The following is a 21,552-nucleotide window of genomic DNA, read 5'->3' on the forward strand; positions in this document are numbered from 1 at the left end:
CCTAAGAAGTTTCTAGTGTGGGTGCCAGACAGTAAACAGGCAGTTCGACTCGCCAGGTGGTGACTGAGCACTTTGTCCTAGCAGCAGCTGCCTCTAACACACTTGAACCCTCACACACTGTGCTGCGAGCCTCCATCAGTCCAGCCCATGCAAGACCAGTAAAGTTCAGCAGAGATGTAATTATGGCGTGTTGAATGTGAGTCAGCTGGAAGAGGCAATCGCTGCTGGAAGGAATTAGAGTTTGGGGCCTGTGTGTCAGCCAGGTCGTGTGCGGAGGGAGGGAAAGGGGAACTCTTCATTAGTAAACATTTTAAACTCACTTGCGGTTGTGTTTGTGGGAGAGACACTGAGATTCCTCGGGGCTGGAGTATTAACCAGAGGCAGACCTGTGGCAAGAATGAATCTGTTATGAGTCAGCAAAAACAACTCCAGTTCCCCGACCCAGTTAGAACCAGAGCTTGTTTCAGAGGATGAACCTGGTAGAATGGTCTGTCCTCCCCCAGGTAACTAACGTGCCCATGGGAGTCCTCTCTCCGTGTGTATCAGTTAATGTTCTCCCTGACTGGCTGAGTCTTCTCTCCAGTGTGAATTACCATTCTCCAAGTTCTGGGGCAGGGTCCCATAGAACTGCCTGGCAGTGGTGGTAAATGTTGAATGTCCTAACTCCGCCCTCTTGTTCTATACAGAACCAATCCCAGAAATTCACTGGACATTCCAAGGAAGTGCAGGCCTGCGGATCCCACTACCGCCCCCTGCTGTGTGCGGTCGATGACTGCGCACGTCCTCCTGTGGCATAGACGGGTTGTTCGCCCACTGCCAGGGCGTGTGCCAGTATCCGTGCGCTAGAACTCAAACTGCACCGCCCGTGGTGAAGCTGATGAAGCTGATGAAGCTGATGTCTCGTGGGGACTTCAGAGATGGCTGTGACTTGGCTTGAAAAAGGTCATGACACGTAAAGTCCTGTGGTTTCGATTTGGCTGTCATTTTTAGTTCGGCTTATAAACATTATGTGCAGTGGGGTTTCTAATCCTATCAGATCATAACGTGGGGGGAGTGTGTGAGTTCTCTCTTTAGCCTGAGGTGCTTTAACAATGGAACAAAACTGAAGGGGGAATTTGATTTATAGTGTAGTGTGACACAGGAATTTGATTTTAGTACTAAGAGAGACGTCCTGGTTTTCCCTCCCAGACTGTCTGCACCTCTGAATCAAACAGGTTTGCTGTGGACCCTCCAGAGAAAGACAGAGTTGAGGATACATGGATCCAGAATGATGAGAATTCAGCTGTGTGTGTGTGTGTGTGTGTGTGTGTGTGTGTGTGTGTGTGAGAGAGAGAGAGACAGAGAAAGAGACTTCCTTGGTCTTAGTGTGTGTGTGTGTGGGGGGGGATTGGCAGGGTGAAGGAGAGAGAGAGAGAGAGAGAGAGAGAGAGAGAGAGAGAGAGAGAGAGATTGGTCTGCGTGTGTGTGTGGGTGGGTGGGTGTGTGACAGAGAGAGATTCCCTTGGTCTGTGTGTGTGTGTGTTTGAGATTGCCTTGGTCTTCGGAGACCTGTTCTCAGGGAAGCGTTGCCAGGACCCAAGGCATAACACCCTGCTGTACTTTGAAATGGGATCTTTATTGTCCATAAAGATTAAGCCAAGTATGAAGAATCGCTCCTCCCAAACAAAACACACACACACACACACACACAGATAGAGGACATACACACATATGAACAGATAGAGAAGAACACACTCACACACAATAATATATGAACAGAAGATGGTAGATAGCACAATCCCATGTTAACACAACCCTGGTTCCAGTTTTGCCATCGTTATATACAGGTGGATTACAATAAGGTAATTAGTGTAAAGTTGTGTGTGTGTGTGTGTGTGTGTGTGTGTGTAAAAAGCACAGTCATCTCCCACCTCTTCTGTTCACCGAAGAATAGGGACAGAAGACATTTGATTGCGTTTTCTCCATAATTCAAAGCTCGCTGAGGTCAGAGGACTTATCCGATGTCTTTTATGTAACGATAAACTGAAGAATTAGAGTGCCGACCCCCGGCAGCTGAATACAGCCTGTTCTCCGTTTGGCCGATGAAAGCGCTGGGAAAACAAAAGTGGTAAATCAAAGAGACGTGGCTCAGAGATAACAGATAAACGACTCATCTGATCTGATCTCTGCTCCTGTGCTGTTACACATCCAGCCACACACACACACACACACACACACACACACACACACACACACACACACACACACACACACACACACACACACACACACACACACCACACACGACATAAATAACAGGAGTAGGACTTGCATTTGTAGTACAGAGGGAGAGAGAGAGAGAGAGAGAGAGAGAGAGAGAGAGAGAGAGATGACACACAGACAGACCAAAGAGATGGGAGGAGAGAAGAGAGAAAACTTTCACTGCGGATGCTACCTGCCTTGATTGATTGCATTACTGTATCGGAATGCAAATGTTAAACGTGCAGCAGACTTCAAAGGGAGCAGGCGGCGACTTGGGTTTCAGCGTACACCCTCTGGACACCTCCGCACTGGGGTGGAATGTGAGCTCTGACTGCCGTGCACCGACTCTTAAGCCCAACACGAAGCATCACCTTCAAACGCATGCACGAGGACGACTGCGCTGATCGTGCCGCCAGCGTCGTCAGTCATCGTGGGCTCGTGGACGAGGGGATGTGCCTGCTGAGGGGGTAAACAGCGTCAGCTCCGTTCCTTTGCTCTGCAGGCCTGAGCTGATATGTCGATACGTCACTAATAAAAACAATAGACGTCTGGAACTCCGTCGCATGCGCCAAACGAAATTCCGCAGGCCTAAAATCCTCGCGTACCTCTCAACACTCCCGAGCACCACATGAGAATGTTCTATTTATATGTTTGTTCATTCTCCCGTAAAAATAACCTTTCATTTGTCATCAGAACAAGACCTTATTCACGAGTGTGTCTATGATATTCGACTCTAAATGTATGTTTTTAAGAGCTGAGATTTGGGAATTTGACACTATCAAGATGTTTGCACAGTTCATGGGGCTAAACATAGTCGCGCTCTTTAACGTAGTCGAAGGTGTTTGTGTTTGCGCGTTTCTTCTTAGTCACGGGGATTAAGAAGACACGGAACATGACGTGTTCACCGCCGTAATAACAGTGTGGGTTTCTCACAATATTACACAACATTTTGTCTCGTTTTAGGGTTAAACTGTATTACAGAAAATCCCCAAGCTTAGCCAATTTTTCCGAGGTAAGATGTGAATAACGCATATTGTAAGCTATCGGAACGCTATAGTTCATCATCCCAAATCAACGCATACGAGGCACACTGCGAAACAAACAACCCTGCACGCTTTGCTCGGAGACTCCAACTGACAGACTTGCAGAATTCCTATCCACGTGCGCACCTTTCTCCTTTTCACATTTGAACATCACAGGAAACGGACAGGTCAAGCACGAGCTACGATGTCATTTCACAGGAGCGCAGCCTTTTCTCCGGAGGTTTTCGTTTTGGCCTCTGGCGTGGGCACGCAGAGGGAGATGAGCGCGTTTCTCGCTGCACGAGCATCTCCAGGAAAAGCCCTCCGTGCGGGACCGCGAGTGCACGCGCTCCGTTACATCGCGTTCGTGACGTTTCGCTACCTGCAGCTGGTGAGCATCAGACCCGAGGACTACCACGCCGTAACGCGCGGGCGCAACGCCTCGGACACCACGCCGCACAGCTGCCGATCAAATGTTTGGAAGCTAAATGCTTCGAACTGAATTTTCTCGCGGAGTCGGTGAGGTCTCTTGTCCGGAGGCATTCACCTCCCCCCCTCCATCCCCCCACCCCCGAGCCACAGAACACTCGCTGATTTTGATCGCGCGCGCTGATGGAATTCGGGAGTTCTCGGTGCAGGCGCGCCGTGTCGCCTCTTCAGCGCGCCTTTAAGTCGGAAGTCGTGGACAAGAAAAAAGTCAATAAGCCACTGCCGACTCCGCGCGTCGGTGCCGAGCATCGGGAGCTAAGATGACGCCCGTCCCTTTCTAGGGGTGCCGATTCCTTTAGACATTTCCACATTTACAGGAAGATCGACTTCTGTCACCCCCGGGCGAGGGGTCTTTTTAGGATAGCCACCACCAGCGCGACCATGGGTCCCCAGTGTCGCGCACAGCTTGCTGTGTTCTTTATACTGCTTTGCCCGGTCAACATTATCGGGCTGTGGTGGTGAGTATCACTTCATGTCCCTAACTCTCTCTTTAAAGTTCGTTCACGTGTGTGTGTGCGCGCGCGCGCGTGTGTGTGTGTGTGTGTGTGTGTGTGTGTGCGTGTACTTTTAGCGGTCTAGCCTAACGCGTACGGCACCAGTGCGTACACGAGCGAAGAGGACAATCAGACTAATGAAGTGTTACTCGCGCGCTTGGAGAAATGCACACCTTGCCACCTTCTGAGATGATGCGCGCGCGTTTAAAGATTAGTATTAATGAAGAAATAAGTGGTTGTACTTCTCCTGTTAAACATACCACATGAGAAGGGAGTTTTTTAAATCTACTGGTTTTTCTTTTTGCTGATACTTGGTGACTGTCTGTTTAATAGCAATTTGTCAATAATTACCAATATTTATTCAACACACTTGGCAGTTACTCTTTAACATAATCCTTACATTTTCCAAAGACCTTAATCAAAGATGTGTTTGAAATGCAGGAATTTTGGAATTGCACTAACAAAGGTGTTCAATCCCTGATTTTTGTTTAAACTGGAGATCTAAGAGTTAATTGGCAGAGATGTTAGGGGGTCAGACCTGGAATTTGAGGTAGACCTCCAGGCTACGGGTGTCATCATAAACCTGCTCTCCACGCTGCTGTCCGACAGCTATGAGCTAACAGACGGAATGTTTGGGAAGCGCAGGCAGAAGGTCTAAAGCAACACGCTCCACTTTACGAGGTCACCATTAAACCTCTCCACGCCTCACAGTTTCACCTCATTAGCTCCTAAATTAAACTTCAGTCTGCAGCAGTTTGGGCACCACAGAGTGTGTGTGTGTGTGTGTGTGTGTATATGTGTGTGTATGTGTGTGTGTGTTAATGTACGCACACACACAAACACATACACACACACACACTCACACACACACCTGGATGTCCAGTGGATATGGGAAGACAATGATGCTCTCAGTGTGGTGGGGCTGGGTGAATTATCTGTGCTGTGTGTCGGCCCGGTGCTGAGTGCCTGCTGCACAGATGAAAGGGTCTGAGATGAGTGACTCTGAGAACAGAAGACGAGGCAGCAGACTGCTGCGCAGTCTCTGAGGTCATTTGATGGCTCCCGGCCAGGAGTCTGTCCGACAGGTGTGTTGTGTGTGTGTGTGTGTGTGTGTGTGTGTGTGTGTGTACACGCCATGCCCTCTCCCTGGTTTGTGTGTGTCTGTTTGTCCCCTCATATCCAAAGCTATGTGTGCCTTCACCTAGCTAACCATGAGTGTCTCTAAATAATCACCTAGTGTTTGTGTACCATGTGCCTGCTATCTGAGCCAGAACTGTGTGTGTGTGTGTGTGTGTGTGCGCGTGCATGCAGAGCTGCTCTGCTTGCTCACCTCTTGCACGTGTATGTGTGTATGCATATCTATTTTCCTTGCCCTCTGTGTGTGTGTGTGTGTGTGTGTGTGTGTGTGTGTGTGTTCCCAAACCACACAATGCCTTCTCCTCACTGGTATGTCCTGATCTTCACGCGGATCGCAGGAGAAATGCGTTTCATTTGGAGGGCAGAGTGTTTTCCAATCAAGCAGCCGTGAGAGATGTGATCAGATAAGGGTTTGGGTTAGATAAGACCCAGCTGACAGCTGTTTGGCTCTGGCACCCACGCTGACTGTGTTTCTTCCCTGGTAACCATGGTGCAGGACCCTCCTCCCTCCCGGGACCCTCCCACCCCCTGGAGACCGGGGTGTGGGACCCTCCCAACCCCTGGATCACCAGGAACACAAATGCCCCCCTGCCCTGCCTCCAACAAGAATGCTCCCTGCCCTACCTCCAACAGGAACGCCCCCTGCCCTGCCTCCAACAGGAACGCCCCCCTGCCCTGCCTCCAACAGGAGCGGCCCCCTGCCCTGCCTCCAACAGGAGCGTCCCCTGCCCTGCCTCCAACAGGAACGCCCCCTGCCCTGCCTCCAACAGGATACGCCCCCTGCCCTGCCCAGCTCACTACATATCCAGCATACTTTGGGGATTAAGGAGGCTGAATGGCGCTGCTCTGCAGTGTGACGTGACGGCACTCCCGCTCCGTGTTTAGATAGCTTGCCTTAATCACCACTTCCTTCTCGGTTCCTGTCGGCCTTATCTTTATGATCTATCACACACAAGGCCATTCCAGCCGTTCGTGACTCCGTGGCGAGGGTCCGTGCACGGCCGGGCTGCGGTTAGCCTCCACATAAGAGCGCAGGGTGGGACGAGCTCGTCCGATGGTCTTATCTGGAAGGTTTGTGTTTATTCCTGTGTGTGCTACTCATCAGGGTAGTGTGGTCCCCACTCGCTCGGCCCGAATCCAGACGTTAGAGGAACAGGGCTGAGCTGTGCAGATCCCAGCGTGGCCTCCAGACCTCCCCCGCCGTGCACTGCGCTCACGGCTGCTTTTAATTAGAGCTGGCGCAAGGCCTGGCTGGGTCCGGTTCCTTGCGGGTCTCTGAGTCTGGGTCCTTGTTCCCTGCGTCTCCAGCCCAGCCTGGGGACGTTTGTTCCAACCCACGTTCGCCAGGCCGGTGACACGCCAGATAAACAGCAGCTCTGGAGGAACCAGGCTCTGCTGCTAGCACGCACTGGGTGTGCGTCCTGGATCTGGGCCTGGATCTGGGCCTGGGTCAGCACTACAAAACACACACCAGTGATATGTTCCTCCCTCTCCTGTCGCCATAGAAACCTTGTCGATGTGTTGTCAATAAGAGTTGGGAAAAGTCGAAACTTCAAGTGCAACCTCGAGAATATGGGACAAATACACACACGCGTGCACACACTCACACACACTCACACACACGCACACACACGCACACACACACATGCACACACACACACACACACACACACACACTCACATGCACACACACATACAAACGCGCACACACGCATACACACACACACATACACTCACATGCATGCACACACACACACACACTCGCACGCGCACACACATGCACACACACACACACGCGCACACACACACACACACCCTCACATGCACACACACACACAAACACTCACTTGCACGTGCACACACGCGCACACACACACACACACACACACACACACACACACACACACACACACACACACACACACACACACACACACATGGATTGTCACAGACTTAATAAACCTGTTGTCACAGCGGTTTTAATAAACTGCCCTCTGGTGTAAGAGTAACGCAGTTCCAGACACTCAGAAACAGTCCATCCATTTCTTTCTAATGACTGAGTCATATGTATTTAATACACATAATACATAATGTTAACATATGAGAGCGTAATTTCGCCAAAATACATCTACAACGTTCTGGGTCTTGAGACCGCCACTGAATAAGTGGTTGTAGTTAAGTGAAATATTTGGCCAATCAAGATGGGATGTGTCACTAGCAGACTCGCTATCTCCTGCCCATATTTCTTGTCGGACCGCCGTGGAAGAAGTTGGCAAGAAGTTCCGATCTACTTCTTAAAACAAACTGGCGGGGCAGATGAATGTGATTAGGCTGATAGATTAGTCCTGACGGGTGAGTGGATGGTAATGAGGTGTCCCCTTCCAGTTCCAGATCCCCCAGACGTCCGCCAAGCCATAAAAACCAGTTCAGCTGTGCGGACTGGGTCCCCCTCGGACCCGGCTGGAGCCGTGGGACAGGGGCGTCGGTGGGTGGGGGGGTTACCTCCGTGCTCACACCAGGTCTGAGAGAGAGTAACAGGACAGGCTTACGCCACTGGACCTGCCCAGTCCTTTTTCATCCGTCGCTGGAGTAAACAATCTCTCCAAGTGTAAACACACGTCTGTCATCACTCCGGACGGAGCACAGCAGTGAAGACACAGCCTGCCCAGACCATGTCGACTGTGGTTGCAGGAGTTGTGCCTCCGCCGCTCACACTCTCGTGCGTCCTCGTCTCGTTCTTTTCTTCACTCTCTGTGTATTTTCATTGTCACAGGTGCAGAACAATGGGACTTTCGGAACTTGAGCAGCGCCGCGAGCAGACCGGGGCCAGCCAGACCTCAGCGTGAACCATGCCGTGGCATTTATGAGCCTATAGATCATTTAAAGTGCTTTGTGTAGCGTGCCATTTCCAGTGAGATAAGAAGACTTTAGGGGGACTGGAGCATACGGGGCTGTTGGGTCATCTGGAGCGTGTGAGATATCTGGGTATTCTGGAACGTGCAGGGCTGCTGGGTAATCTGGAGTGTGCAGGGCTGCTGGGTAATCTGATTCCAGGGCTTGTTTGTGCTGCAGGGCCGTGGGAAGTCCTCTGGTGATGGATCCCAACAGCATCTGTTGGAAGTCGAAGCGTCTGGCCGGCAGGCAGGCCGAGCTCTGCCAGACTCAGCCCGAGATCGTCAGCGAGGTCGCCAAGGGCGCCAAACTAGGAGTGCGGGAGTGCCAGTTCCAGTTCCGCTTCCGCCGCTGGAACTGTACCAGCCACAGCAAATACTTCGGGAGGGTCCTGCAGCAAGGTGAGCCCAGCCTTCCTCTGTCCCGTGACCCCTAAACCCTGACCCCTGACCCCCTGACTGAGCCGTCACCCCAGACGAGCAGCTAGCAGGTGAACAGGGATGCCCGTTGTGTCAGAGACACACGTGGGCATCCCTGCCTCAGAGATTCTCCCCCCCCCTGTAACCTGCCTCTGGGTAATTACCTTGCTGCCAAGAATCTGATCTTAGCCACGCCTTCCCATGGTGTTCAGCTCTGAAGAGGGTGATAAGGGAGTAATTAGAGAGTAAAGGGATGCGTGCAGGTCGCTGTCTCTCTCTCAGGCCCTGCTCCCCCCCCCCGTCACCCCCTCCCCCACGTTAGCCGCTCTGGTTTGGTTTTGCTGACGGTGCCAGTGAAGTGGTCCTGTTATCTACTGTTTTGTGAATGTCTCCAGATCTCAGAGGATCTGAGGAAGGGCGAGTGTTCTTCACTGACAGCTCGCCGCTCAAACAGAAAAAAATGCAAGAAAAACAGAATTTTCGGGCTACTTAATATCTGAGGGAATATTTCAGTAGTGGACTCCTGTGCCGGTCCATGCTGATTTGTGATCAGTTATTAACTGTTCGTAGTTGCAGCCAACCTTCTTTTGAAGACCATGCTACAGGCACTACTGAGACCCTTGCCTCCTGTTATTGAGCGGCTATGTTATTCAGGGTTGCCACCAGCAGAGGGCAGACTGTCTGGCATAGTGCCCTCAGGCCATGCTCATGGGGATGTGATGGCCAGGGGATCTGAGTGGACTTCTCCCCGGCTCTGGACGGCTGCCCTGTGCCTCTGTGCAGAGTTCAGGCCCTGACGTCTGGAAGAACGGGAGCTCAGTCAGTCACTGGGCCCCAGGTGAGCCGACGTGTTCTCACACGGCCTGCAGCATGACTGCCTCGTGAAATGCTAATTAATCACGAATTCCTCAGCGACTACAGGTGAGGCTTCGGTGCCCTGCTGTTTTGAAACGTTTGCCACAATTACGGTGGGACACGGCCCGTAATGCCCGCATGTCTGCGCCAAGCGCTCCGCCAGGGCAGGCTCGCTTCTTGGTCGCCAATGTTGCACGATGAGGCCTGCATATTTCTGCCTGTGCTGAAACAGCTGCTGGCGGGTTCCTGACCTGTTCAAACGCAGCCGCCCGCGGCCCCCGGGGTTGCTTCCCTGTGCCAGGCCTGGCTGAATCCGCTGGCAGGCGGCTTTCTGAGGAAGATTAGGAATACTCAAACACGCCGCGCGTACAATTAGAAGCCCAGAGACTATGTGGAAGTGTAGCTCCGCCCACTCCCTCTGGTGCTGTCAACTATGTCTCACTCTCACCTCTGTCTCACTCTCACCTCTGCCTCATTCACCTCAGTCTTGCTCCTGCCTGTCTGTCTCACCTTGGACAGTCACCCTCTGCTGGATATGAGTGACTGAGTTGTGCAGCAGGCATAGAATTTAGTCAATGCTAGTGCTGGATGTTCTTCATTTGTGTGAGTGTGTGTGTTTGAGTGTGCCAGTGAGAATGTATGTGTGAGTGTGGTGGATGTGTGTGTCCTACTGTGTGTTTGAGTGTGTGTGTGTGTGTGTGTGTGTGTGTGTGTGTGTGTATCATTGGTTAATCACAATGTTGTCCTCTGTTCATATATCACAGACAGCAGTAATGCCCAGAGCTCTGTGGCCAGTCTGTGTGTATGCATTAGTATATGTGTGAGGAGAAGGAGAGGGCGGGGTGTTTCCCATAGTGCCATGCGGCCGGTGCAGGCTGTCTCTAATCCTGCTTCATATCTGCAAGGTATGTGCAGTGTGGATAAATTGAACACTCTGACAACCGCCCCCCACCACACACTTGCTAACTGTTTAGACGACACCCCCCCCCCCACACACACACACTCACTCAGTGTTTAGATGACACCCGCCCCACACACACACACACACGCACACTCACTCACTCGGTGTTTAGATCTTTTGAGTGTTGTGGGTAGGGGAGGTCACAAGGGCCACAGTACATCACAAAGCACAGAAGATGGCAGGAATATTGTGTTTCTGTCTGTCAGTCAATCTTCCTCGAAGAAAAATGGTTAAAAGGGTAGAGTGTGTATGTGTGTGTGTGTGTGTGTGTGTGTATGTGTGTGTGTGCGTGTGTGTGTGTATGCGTGTGTGTGTATGCGCACCTCAGCCCAGTGAGAACACTGATCCAGAGTCAGCCAAGGGACAGCACTGATCCAGCATCAGCCCAGTGACAGCACTGATCCACAGTCACCCAAGGGACAGCACTGATCCACAGTCAGCCCAGATAGAGTGCCAGTCGAGAGTCAGCCTATCCCTGCGCCCTCAAACTCATGCCCTGTAGCCTGAGACTGAGTGTTATAGATGTGTTCATTCTGGCAGACGCAGTCCTCTGTCTCCACAACATGTCTGGGCACAGACAGCTGGACAAATTTGTTTGGAATTTGTGTCTCGAAGGAAAATGTAATAAAGGGTGGCGAAATTGAGAGAATTTCTGCTTGGTGTCCTTGTCTCGTTTTCTCTGTCTCAGTGTCTCTCTGTCGCTCTCTCTGTCTCCCAGTTTCTGTGTCTCAAAGTGTTCCTGTCTGTCTATCTCTCTGTCTTCCTGTGTCTCTGTCTCTCTGTCTCCTGTGTCTTTGTCTCCTGTGTCTCTGTCTCCCTGTCTCCTGTGTCTCTGTCTCCCTGTGTCTCTGTCTCCCTGTCTCCTGTGTCTTATCAGTGGATTCCTGTAAGCAGGTGTGAGAGCTCAGTGATGGAGGATGTTTAAGATCAGACTTTCTCAGCTCACAGTCATCATCTGATACTGAACAGACAGTCAGATTTGTTCTCATTGTAGAAGCAGAGATCAGATCCTCATGGGTGCTGCAGCACAAAGATTACTGGGTCCCAGGCTTTAGTGCTGCTTAATGACACTGGGCAGGTAGGGCAGACAGGGCAGATGGGGCAGACACCCGCTCAGCAGGCCCCCGGGCAGCTCTCCAGTGTAAACTGTACTGAAATGCCCAGTGCTGTAGTGAAACTCAGTGCTGTAGTGAAACGCCCAGTGCTGCTCTTTGGTTTTAAAATGTTTTATCCAAAAGGGAACAAGCCAAAGAGATCAATAATCAGATAATCGTTAACGAATGCTAACGCTTATATAGGTGAGCTAATGAGAGATACTAGTAATAGGTGGAGCTAGTAGTCAGGTGATCTGGGTAGTGTCTGTACATTTACAACACTGACTAAGGACCTGATTTATTTATACACTGCATGGCCAACGGTATATAGACAGCAGACACCTACACAAGCTTGTCAAAAGTCCCATTCCAAAACTATGAACAGTAATAAGGAGTTGACACCCCCAGCTTGTCTGAGAAGGCATTGCATGAAATTCCAGTGTGTGTCTGTGGGAATTTGTGCCCATTCAGTCTAACCAGACTTTGTGACATCAGGCACGGATGTTGGACCAGAAGGCCCAGCTCCCAATCAGTGTTCCTGTTCATCCCAAAGGTGTTCAGTAGGGTGGAGGTCACGGGTCAGTGCAGGAAACTGGAGTTCTTCCACAGTGGACTCATCAAACTGTGTCTTTTTGGAGCTGACTTAGTGCACAGGCCACAGTCGTGCGGAAAGACGGAAAGGTCTTCACCAGACTACCACCAGAGAGTTGGAAGCATATAAGTGACTAAAATGTCTCTGTATGCAGTAGCATTATGGAGAGCCTAACATACTGGAGTCCAAATGCTGAGATTCAGCCCCAGACCAGCCTCCATCCTCTACCAACCTTTACCTGCACTGGGCATTCTGGGAGGTGGTGTTCTTCCAGCATCCACCAAACCCAGAATCACCCATCAGAGTGCCAGGTAGTGGAGCGTGATTCATCACTCCAGAGAACATGTTTCTACTGCTCCAGAGTCCAATGGTGCTATGCTTTACTCCACTGTAGCAGGTGCCTGGCATTGCACAGAGTGATCTGAGACTTGTGTGCAGATTGTTCACCATGGAAACCCATTTTTCAGTGTAGAACTCTGTAGTGAATGAAGTAATAGAAGATTAATAGAACATGGGTGATTATGGAGCTCTGTAGTGAGTGATGTAATAGAGGATGGGTGATTATGGAGCTCTGTAGTGTGTGATATAATAGATGGGTGATTATGGAGCTCTGTAGTGTGTGATGTAATAGAAGATGGGTGATTATGGAGCTCTGTAGTGTGTGATGTAATAGAAGATGGGTGATTATGGAGCTCTGTAGTGTGTGATGTAATAGAAGATGGGTGATTATGGAGCTCTGTAGTGTGTGATGTAATAGAAGATGGGTGATTATGGAGCTCTGTAGTGTGTGATGTAATAGATGGGTGATTATGGAGCTCTGTAGTGTGTGATGTAATAGAAGATGGGTGATTATGAAGCTCTGTAGTGTGTAATGTAATAGAAGATGGGTGATTATGGAGCTCTGTAGTGTGTGATGTAATAGAAGATGGGTGATTATGGAGCTCTGTAGTGTGTGATATAATAGATGGGTGATTATGGAGCTCTCTAGTGTGTGATGTAATAGAAGATGGGTGATTATGAAGCTCTGTAGTGTGTGATGTAATAGATGGGTGATTATGGAGCTCTGTAGTGTGTGATGTAATAGAAGATGGGTGATTATGGAGCTCTGTAGTGTGTGATGTAATAGAAGATGGGTGATTTTTACACAGTATGAGTTTTACCACAGCAGCGCTGCTCTGTGAGTGTGCATGGTCTCCCACTGCAGGTGAGACAGAGCAGAGTGAGACAGGACAGCATGAGAGACGGGGCAGAGTGAGACAGGACAGCATGAGAGACAGGGCAGAGTGAGACAGGCCCTGCTGTCCTGGGTTGTGCAGCTGTATTCCTATATTCCTGTGTCTGGATGTAGGATAGTGAGTGTGTTTGAACTCTGCAAGGCTTATGTACTAAGGTTCTACGGGTCTGTTCATGTGTCGAAGTTTGAAAAATGTTAAATGCAGGAAAAACACACACACACACACACACAGCCTCACAAGGAGATAACAGTGGGTGTGCGGATGCACAGCTGGGATTAATATCTGTGTATATGTGTGTGTGTGTGTGTGTGTGTGTGTGTGTGTGTGCGTGTGCGTGCGTGCCTTTTGAACAGCACTGATTCTGTTTCATTGCTTGTAATGGATCCCATTCACTGAACTGTGTGGTGTAGGAGTGGACAGTCCTACTCTCATGACATATAGCTCAATATTCAATCAAATCAAATCAAATCAAATGTATTTATAAAGAGCTTTTTACAACAGTTGTTGTCATTAAGCAGCTTTTCAAATTCCGCAGTGTGGAAGCTTTACAGGAAAAGGCTCCGCCCCCTGCGGTAGAGTTTCTTATTCTTGGTACTAGTAAAGAGCTGCACCTTTTGATCTAAGCAGACGTGGTTGGTCATAATGGACTAGGAGTTCTCAAAGGTACTGTGGGGCAAGTGCTTCAGTGCTTTGTAGGTTATTAGAAGTATTTTATAATCAATACGAAATTTTACTGGGAGCCAAGTAGCTAGCATAGGAGTGATTTGTCTAGAGTAAGAACTCTGGCTGCTGAATTTTGAACTAGCTGGATCTTATTTACACTGCAGATTAAAATTAGAGAACAACACACAATTTCCTAAATGTCAAGGTCACTGTGTAGTCCTATGTGAATTTATCCTAACAGGAGTAAAAGAGCAGTATTTTAAGCTTATTTCATGAGTTGGATATATTCTAAAGCACAGTATAAAAAACTTAAATGAGATAATTGAAAAAAAACACTGATCAAATTTAGAGAACACTTACAGATTCCTGCAAGTTATTGGTGTTAATCTGGCACCTGGTGCTAATTTCCTTAATTATTTGACCCCATTTAAACTCTATTTAAACTCTATTTAACTGGCAGCATAACTTTCCAGTTTTCACTGACTTTGCAAGATCGTAAGCCACTCCTGAAACCCTATGGCAGGTTGTCCAGATGAAAGTCAAAGAGGTGACCCTATCAGCCATAGCAAGAGAAGTTGGTCATTCCAAGTCTGTGATTTCTAGAATATTGCATCTTTACATCGCAAACTCATACAAGTCCCCCAAGAAGGCTGGTTGCCCATGAAAGACAAATGCAAGAGAGGACAGGATAATGCGGAGAATCTCCATGGGTAATCGGTTCAACACTCGACGTTTAAGAGCATTTGGACTGAAGGCCCACTCTGCAGTGACCAAACGTCTCATTAGCAGAAAGAATCAAAAGGCTAGAGTAACCTTTGCTGAGGGGCATGTTGTGTGGTCAGAGAAGTGGTCCAGAGTTCACTTTAGTGATGAAAGCAAATTTAATTTATTTGGGTCTGATGGGAAACATTATGTTGGTCAACAAACTGGGGAAAGACTGAACCCAAAGTGTGTAAAGAAGTCAGTGAAAGGTGGAGGAGGAAGTGTCATGGTTTGGGGAATGTTTTTGGCAGCAGGAGTTGGACCTCTCATACAACTACATGGCAGAGTGAATGCAAGTGTGTATCAGAACCTTCAGCAACACGTGGTTCCTTCCTTGCGTTCATCACTCAGTCAGCCAGCACTTTTCATGCAGGACAAAGCCCCCCATCACACCGCAAAATGAGTAAAGCAGATCCTTGAAACTGAAAACATTGAAACATTGACATGGCCAGCCCAGAGTCCCGATCTAAACCCAGTAGAAAACCTCTGGAAAATCCTTGGTGACAAAGTTATGGCCAAGAAACCCACAACAGTCACTGAACTGTGGAAGAGACTGTAAGAAGAGTGGACCAAAATCACACCAGAGCAGCGTGAGAGATTAGTGACGTCCTGTGGCCACAGGTGTGCTGAAGTCATTAAAAGCAACAGCCTACTTCCTACTGATTGGTGACTGTTGTAACCTTCAGAAAATTTAGTTGTAATCATTCTCTGTTCTACAGTCATTGCTGTTCTCTAATTTTGATCATTGTGTTTTCTGCAAAATAAAAGTTTTATATTGAAGTACTTTGGTTATGTTGTAAAACAGTCGTCTAGTGGCATGGTATACCCCTAACAAAAAATCCTTCAAATGTTGACCTCTGAAGATTACATTCTTTCTGAAAAAATCAAGTGTTAATAAATTGTTCTCTAATTTTAATCTCCAGTGTAGACACTTAGTGGTACAGCCTGATAGTAAGGCATTACAGTAGTCCAATCTTGAAGTAATAAATGCATGGACTAGATTTCTGCATCATGTGAGGAGAGCTGGTTCCTAATCTTTGAAATGTTCCTAAAATGGAGAAAGGCGGTCCTAGAAATATTATTTAAATGAGCTTTGAACGAGAGACTGGGATCCATAATAACTCCAAGATCTTTAAGTGTTAGGGAAGAGGTAACTGTGATACCACTGAGGTTCACTGAGTAATTAGAGAGTGAGCTGTCCAAGCTGTCTCTGGGTCTGATAGAATCACCTCTGTTTTGTCAGGATTAAGTGAGAGAAAGTTCCTCAACATCCAGTGTCTGACGTCCTTTATGTATTCCTGAATAATACTAAGCTGAAACATGTCCTCTGGTTTGGCGGAGACATATCGCTGAGTCTCATCAGTGTAGCAGTGGAAACTAGCACAGTGTTTATGTAAAAATATCACCTAGCGGTAGCATATATAAAGAAAAAAGGCCCTAGAACAGATCATTGTGGGACACCATAGCTAACATTGTTGTATGCTGAGAACTCTCCATTTATGTTAACAAACTGGTAGCAACCAGCAGGTAAAGATTTAAACCATCAAAGGGCTGTTGCCCTAATCCCAAGAACATTTTCGAGTCTATCTAGTAAAATGTTGTGATCTATAGTATCAAATGCTGCATTTAGATCAAGCAATATTAACAGTTTACTTTCTCCCCTCCCCTCCCCTCCCCTCTCATCTAATCTCCTCCCCTCCCCTCTCCTCTCATCCCCTCTCCTCTCCTCTCCTCCCCTCCCCTGTCCTCTCCTCTCCTCCCCTCTCCTCCCCTCTACTCTACTCTCCTCCCCTCTCCTCCCCTCCGCTCTCCTCTCCTCTCCTCCCCTCTCCTCCCCTCTACTCTCCTCCCCTCCCCTCTCCTCTCCTCCCCTCCCCTCTCCTCTCCTCTCCTCCCCTCTCCTCTCCTCCCCTCTCCTCTCCTCTCCTCTCCTCTCCTCTCCACTTCTCTGTGTGGTTCAGATTGTAGTTTGTGTGTTGTGGTCTTAAGTCTGGCTACTGATGTATAAAAACTACAGGATGTCACCGCCCATAATACTGTTGCATTGCCAGTGTAGGTTGTAGACTCTGCTTGTGTGTGTGTGTCTGTGACAGATATTCGGGAGACGGCATTTGTGTATGCCATCACGGCAGCAGGGGTTACACATGCAGTTACACAGGCCTGCAGTATGGGGGAGCTGTTGCAGTGTGGCTGTGAGGCCACACGGAGCCGGGCTCCGCCCCCTCGCCCTGCTGGGACTCCTCCCACTGAAGGCGTGAAGTGGGAGTGGGGTGGCTGCGGTGATGACGTGGAGTTTGGCTACGAAAAGTCCAAACAGTTCATGGACGCCCAGCGCAGGAAAGGCAGGAGTGACATCCGGACCCTCATCGATCTCCATAACAACGAGGCGGGCAGACTGGTAAGGCCATTCCATTCATTCACCCTCACTCTTCCAGCTATTTACTAGTTGTTGTTTTTATTATTATTATTGTTGTTGTTATTTATGCATTGTGTCCACAATATACGCTTTGTACACGGCAGCATGTTACATAACTGAAGTCCTAATTCTAACCAGACTTAATGTAACCTGATGATTTAATGGGAAAAATTGAATTGTTTAGACACAGATTTCAGTTCCATAACATGGTCTGATACTTTTTAGAAATCTGATCACATCAGTGTGTTTACATGAGCTCAGTTGTGAGTTCATTTATCATTTGCTGAAAAGTATCTTGACTTTGGTCCAAATCGAAACAAAAACAATCTAATTCTATGTGATTATGCTTACTTATATAAGTTTATACTTATGGGTTCATAGTAAAAATTCAGACAATGTGTTCAAGAAGCTTGAAAACAGAACAGTCGTGTAAGGCTCGCTGTGGCAGGTGTGCAGTCTGTCCTACACACCTGCCCCCAGGGCGTGGCTCCTTCCCAGGGCCACGTGGTTACCTGTTACCTGTGGATTTCACAACATACACTGATGCTCAGAGAAAGACAGGTTTATATGAGAGGACAGTGAGGCCTAAACGAGAAGACAATGGCCTTGAAAAGCTCTTGAATGGCAGAGATCAGAACTGCTTTGGAGGTAAAGACCAGGCCCAGCTGGGAGCGGGACGCCAGACTGAACTGAGATCAGATGTGCTGTAGAGGTGTAGACCTGCAACACATACAGAGGGGTTTTGTTCAGTAAACAAAGTCTCTCTGGCCAACAGTAGCCTGCTGATCTGGATAAACTCATGCTACTTTACAGTTTGTTCTCTCAAAGTGTGTGTGTGTGTGTGTGTGTGTGTGTGTGTGTGTGTGTGTGTCCTCGAGGCTCTTCCGAGTGGGTTCAGGTCCAGGTAAACAGACGGGTGTAGACAGGACTTGCAGAGATGTGCACTGAATTTGGTCTTTCTGAGATCTTAATTATATTTAAGACTTATATGTAATAATGTTCTTTTCAATGCACAACAAAAATGTCTTCAATGAGAAAGGACTGATCTGCTGATGGAATGTTAATCAGGGGCTAATTACCACAGGACGTCCCAGTACAATCTCCACTGCTGCAGGCTATGAAGAGGAGGAGTGGGGGGGGGGGGGGGGTTGAGAGGGGAGGGGCCTGAAGGGGGAGGGGTCTTAAGAGGAGAGGGGATCATTTCCTTCTGACTAGTGCAGGTTTTTATATCTCCACTGTGTCTGTGTTGAACTGCAGGCCGTGAAGAACTACATGAGGACTGAGTGTAAGTGCCACGGTCTGTCTGGCTCCTGCACCCTGCGCACCTGCTGGAGGAAGATGCCTCCGTTCCGGGAGGTGGGTGACCGCCTGCTGCAGCGCTTCAACGGAGCCTCCAAGGTCATGGGGGGCAACGATGGCAAGACCCTCATCCCCGTGGGCCAGAACATCAAGCCCCCAGACAAGCAGGACCTGATCTATACTGCTGAGTCGCCCGACTTCTGCCTGCCCAACAGGAAGACGGGGTCACTGGGGACGCGAGGACGCATGTGCAACAGCACGGCCCTGGACGTGAGCGGCTGCGACCTGCTGTGCTGTGAACGCGGCCACCGCGACGAGACCGTGGTGCTGGAGGAGAACTGTCTGTGTCGCTTCTACTGGTGCTGTGTGGTGCAGTGCAAGAAGTGCTCCGTCCACAGAGAGCTCAGCCTCTGTCACTAGCATCCTGCCTGCCGGGACCCGGAATGCCAGCCGCCCTGCCGACCAATCCAGCACGCTCGCTCTGTAGTTGGAGAAACTAGAACACTGGTTAGCCTGCTGCAGCTCTAGATGGACAAATCCCACCACCCCCTCATCGGGGCAATCTAGAGCACTGTTCTAGAAGCACAGCTGCCCTCTGGAAATCTTTAACTCTGACTATTTCTAGATCACCTGCAGGCTGGAGTCTGCAGTGTGCAGATCTGATGCCTCCCCAAGTCTGTGTCACTGTGTTGTCTGACTCGTGACCCACACCCTGGTGCCAGCCGAGAGTGGCACGGTGGGGCTTCTCGTCTCCTGGACACCTGTTTGTGGTTTAGGTTTGCCTGTGACTGATTTAGTGACTTTAATCTCCTCTGTAGGGAGAGCTGACTCTCTCTCTCTGTCTCTCTCTCTCTGTCTCTCTCTCTCTCTCTCTCTCTCTCTCTCTCTCTCTCTCTCTCTCTAGACCAGCACAAAGGTTGCATCATGGGTAGGGAAGGTAACAGAGGCATTTGTTGTGCTACAGATCACCAGAGATTTTGCTTTTTGTACATATGCTTATGGTTAAAATAGCCCACACACAGAGACTTTGAGTATTAGTTGTGACATCCTGAAGAATGTGCGTTACAGGATCACAGTTCAAAGAACCCTATTTATGAGCAAATTCCCAACATAATGACTACTAACTGGAGAAGGAGCGTCTAAAACACACTCTCTCAAAAGCACTTTGAACGCAGGACTGTGTACGTTATACGGTACGATTTGATCATTCTTGTTTAGGGTTACGTGTCATTTGGTATGTAAATGAGAAGACGTGAGCAATATTTTAAAGACATTTATAGATGCTGCCTTGGTTTGATACTTATGTCTTATGTCCAGTTATTTAATACACAGAGCTTATATTGTGCACTAGTATACATTGTCATGGCACTGTGTGCAGGGGACAGTTATCTCTGAAACCTCTGACCTACTTCTATCACTCCCCATGAAAGACTCCCTCAGACTCTCTCAAACTCTGACTCACTCTGACTCGCTCAGACTCTCTCAGTTTAGTGATAGTAGCTCTTCTTGTAAATGTATTGGTATGACATCCTTTAGAATTGTTCTCTCTATTCCTTGTGAGGTCACGTTGGAAACCCCCTCAGAGGGGTAGTAGAAGACTTTACCCCAGAAAGCTCCCTCTGAGGGATAGTAGAAGACTACCCCAGAAAGCTCCCCCTGAGGGGTAGTAGAAGACTTTATCTCAGAAAGCTCCCTCTGAGGGGTAGTAGAAGACTTTACCCCAAAAAGCTCCCTCAGAGGGGTAGTAGAAGACTTTACCCCAAAAAGCTCCCTCTGATGGGTAGTAGAAGACTTTACCCCAAAAAGATCCCTCTGAGGGGTAGTAGAAGACTTTATCCCAAAAAGCTCCCTCTGAGGGGTAGTAGAAGACTTTACCCCAAAAAGCTCCCTCTGAGGGGTAGTAGAAGACCACAGAAGGCCAAAAGCAGGAGGGGAATGGAAGGAAGCTGAAAATGTCAGGATGTTCCTGCCTGCACATACCACTGCAACTCTCTATCATCCCTCCATCTCTTCATCTTCACTCAATCACTCCATTGTAAGGCTGGTGTGATAACTGGATGGACTAACATTTTTTTATCAGTAAGATCAGTCACGTTAGTCTACTTTGATCATGATCTAATTTTTACTTTAAAACTCCTTATACACAGGGAAAGAAACTGGATCAGCAGCTGCTGGGAGTTACACAAACCCACCCAAACTGGGAGCGCTGGCCAGTGTGGATATTGTGGTTCTGACATTCCAGCACCGCTCTGTGACACACATAAACAAACTGTGGTTCTGACTGTGGTTCTGACACCCCAGCAGAGCTCTCTGACAAATGTAAACAGACTGTGGTTCTGATACCCCAGCAGAGCTCTGTGACACACGTAAACAGACTGTGGTTCTGACTGTGGTTCTAACACCCCAGCAGAGCTCTGTGACACATGTAAACAGACTGTGGTTCTGACTGTGGTTCTGACACCCCAACAGAGCTCTGTGACACATGTAAACAGTTGTGGTTCTGCCTGTGGTTCTGACACCCCAGCTCTGTGACACATGTAAACAGACTATGGTTCTGACTGTGGTTCTGATACCCCAGCAGAGCTCTGTGACACACGTAAACAGACTGTGGTTCTGACTGTGGTTCTGTCACCCCAGCAGAGCTCTGTGACACATGTAAACAGACTGTGGTTCTGACTGTGGTTCTGACACCCCAGCAGAGCTCTGTGACACATGTAAACAGACTGTGGTTCTGACTGTGGTTCTGATACCCCAGCAGAGCTCTGTGACACACGTAAACAGACTGTGGTTCTGACTGTGGTTCTGTCACCCCAGCAGAGCTCTGTGACACATGTAAACAGACTGTGGTTCTGACTGTGGTTCTGACACCCCAGCAGAGCTCTGTGACACATGTAAACAGACTGTGGTTCTGACTGTGGTTCTGTCACCCCAGCAGAGCCGTTTCAGATTTGTTTATGATTTTTTGTTTGTTTTTGCAAGGG

General features: G+C 48.8%; 1 protein-coding gene across 1 annotated transcript; it reads left to right on the forward strand.

Annotated features, from left to right (window-relative positions):
• The first annotated feature begins 4,052 nt into the window (after positions 1 to 4,052).
• wnt6b (wingless-type MMTV integration site family, member 6b) lies at positions 4,053 to 20,317 on the forward strand. Its single transcript, XM_027031574.2, has 4 exons — positions 4,053 to 4,210; positions 8,456 to 8,676; positions 16,950 to 17,254; positions 18,530 to 20,317. Exons 1-4 carry the CDS (start codon positions 4,134 to 4,136, stop codon positions 18,989 to 18,991), a joined length of 1,065 nt encoding a protein of 354 aa, XP_026887375.1. The 5' UTR covers positions 4,053 to 4,133; the 3' UTR covers positions 18,992 to 20,317.
• The last annotated feature ends 1,235 nt before the right edge of the window (positions 20,318 to 21,552 follow it).

This window comes from Electrophorus electricus, chromosome 2 (genome assembly GCF_013358815.1).
Source record: "Electrophorus electricus isolate fEleEle1 chromosome 2, fEleEle1.pri, whole genome shotgun sequence".
Taxonomy (NCBI): Eukaryota; Metazoa; Chordata; class Actinopteri; order Gymnotiformes; family Gymnotidae; genus Electrophorus; species Electrophorus electricus.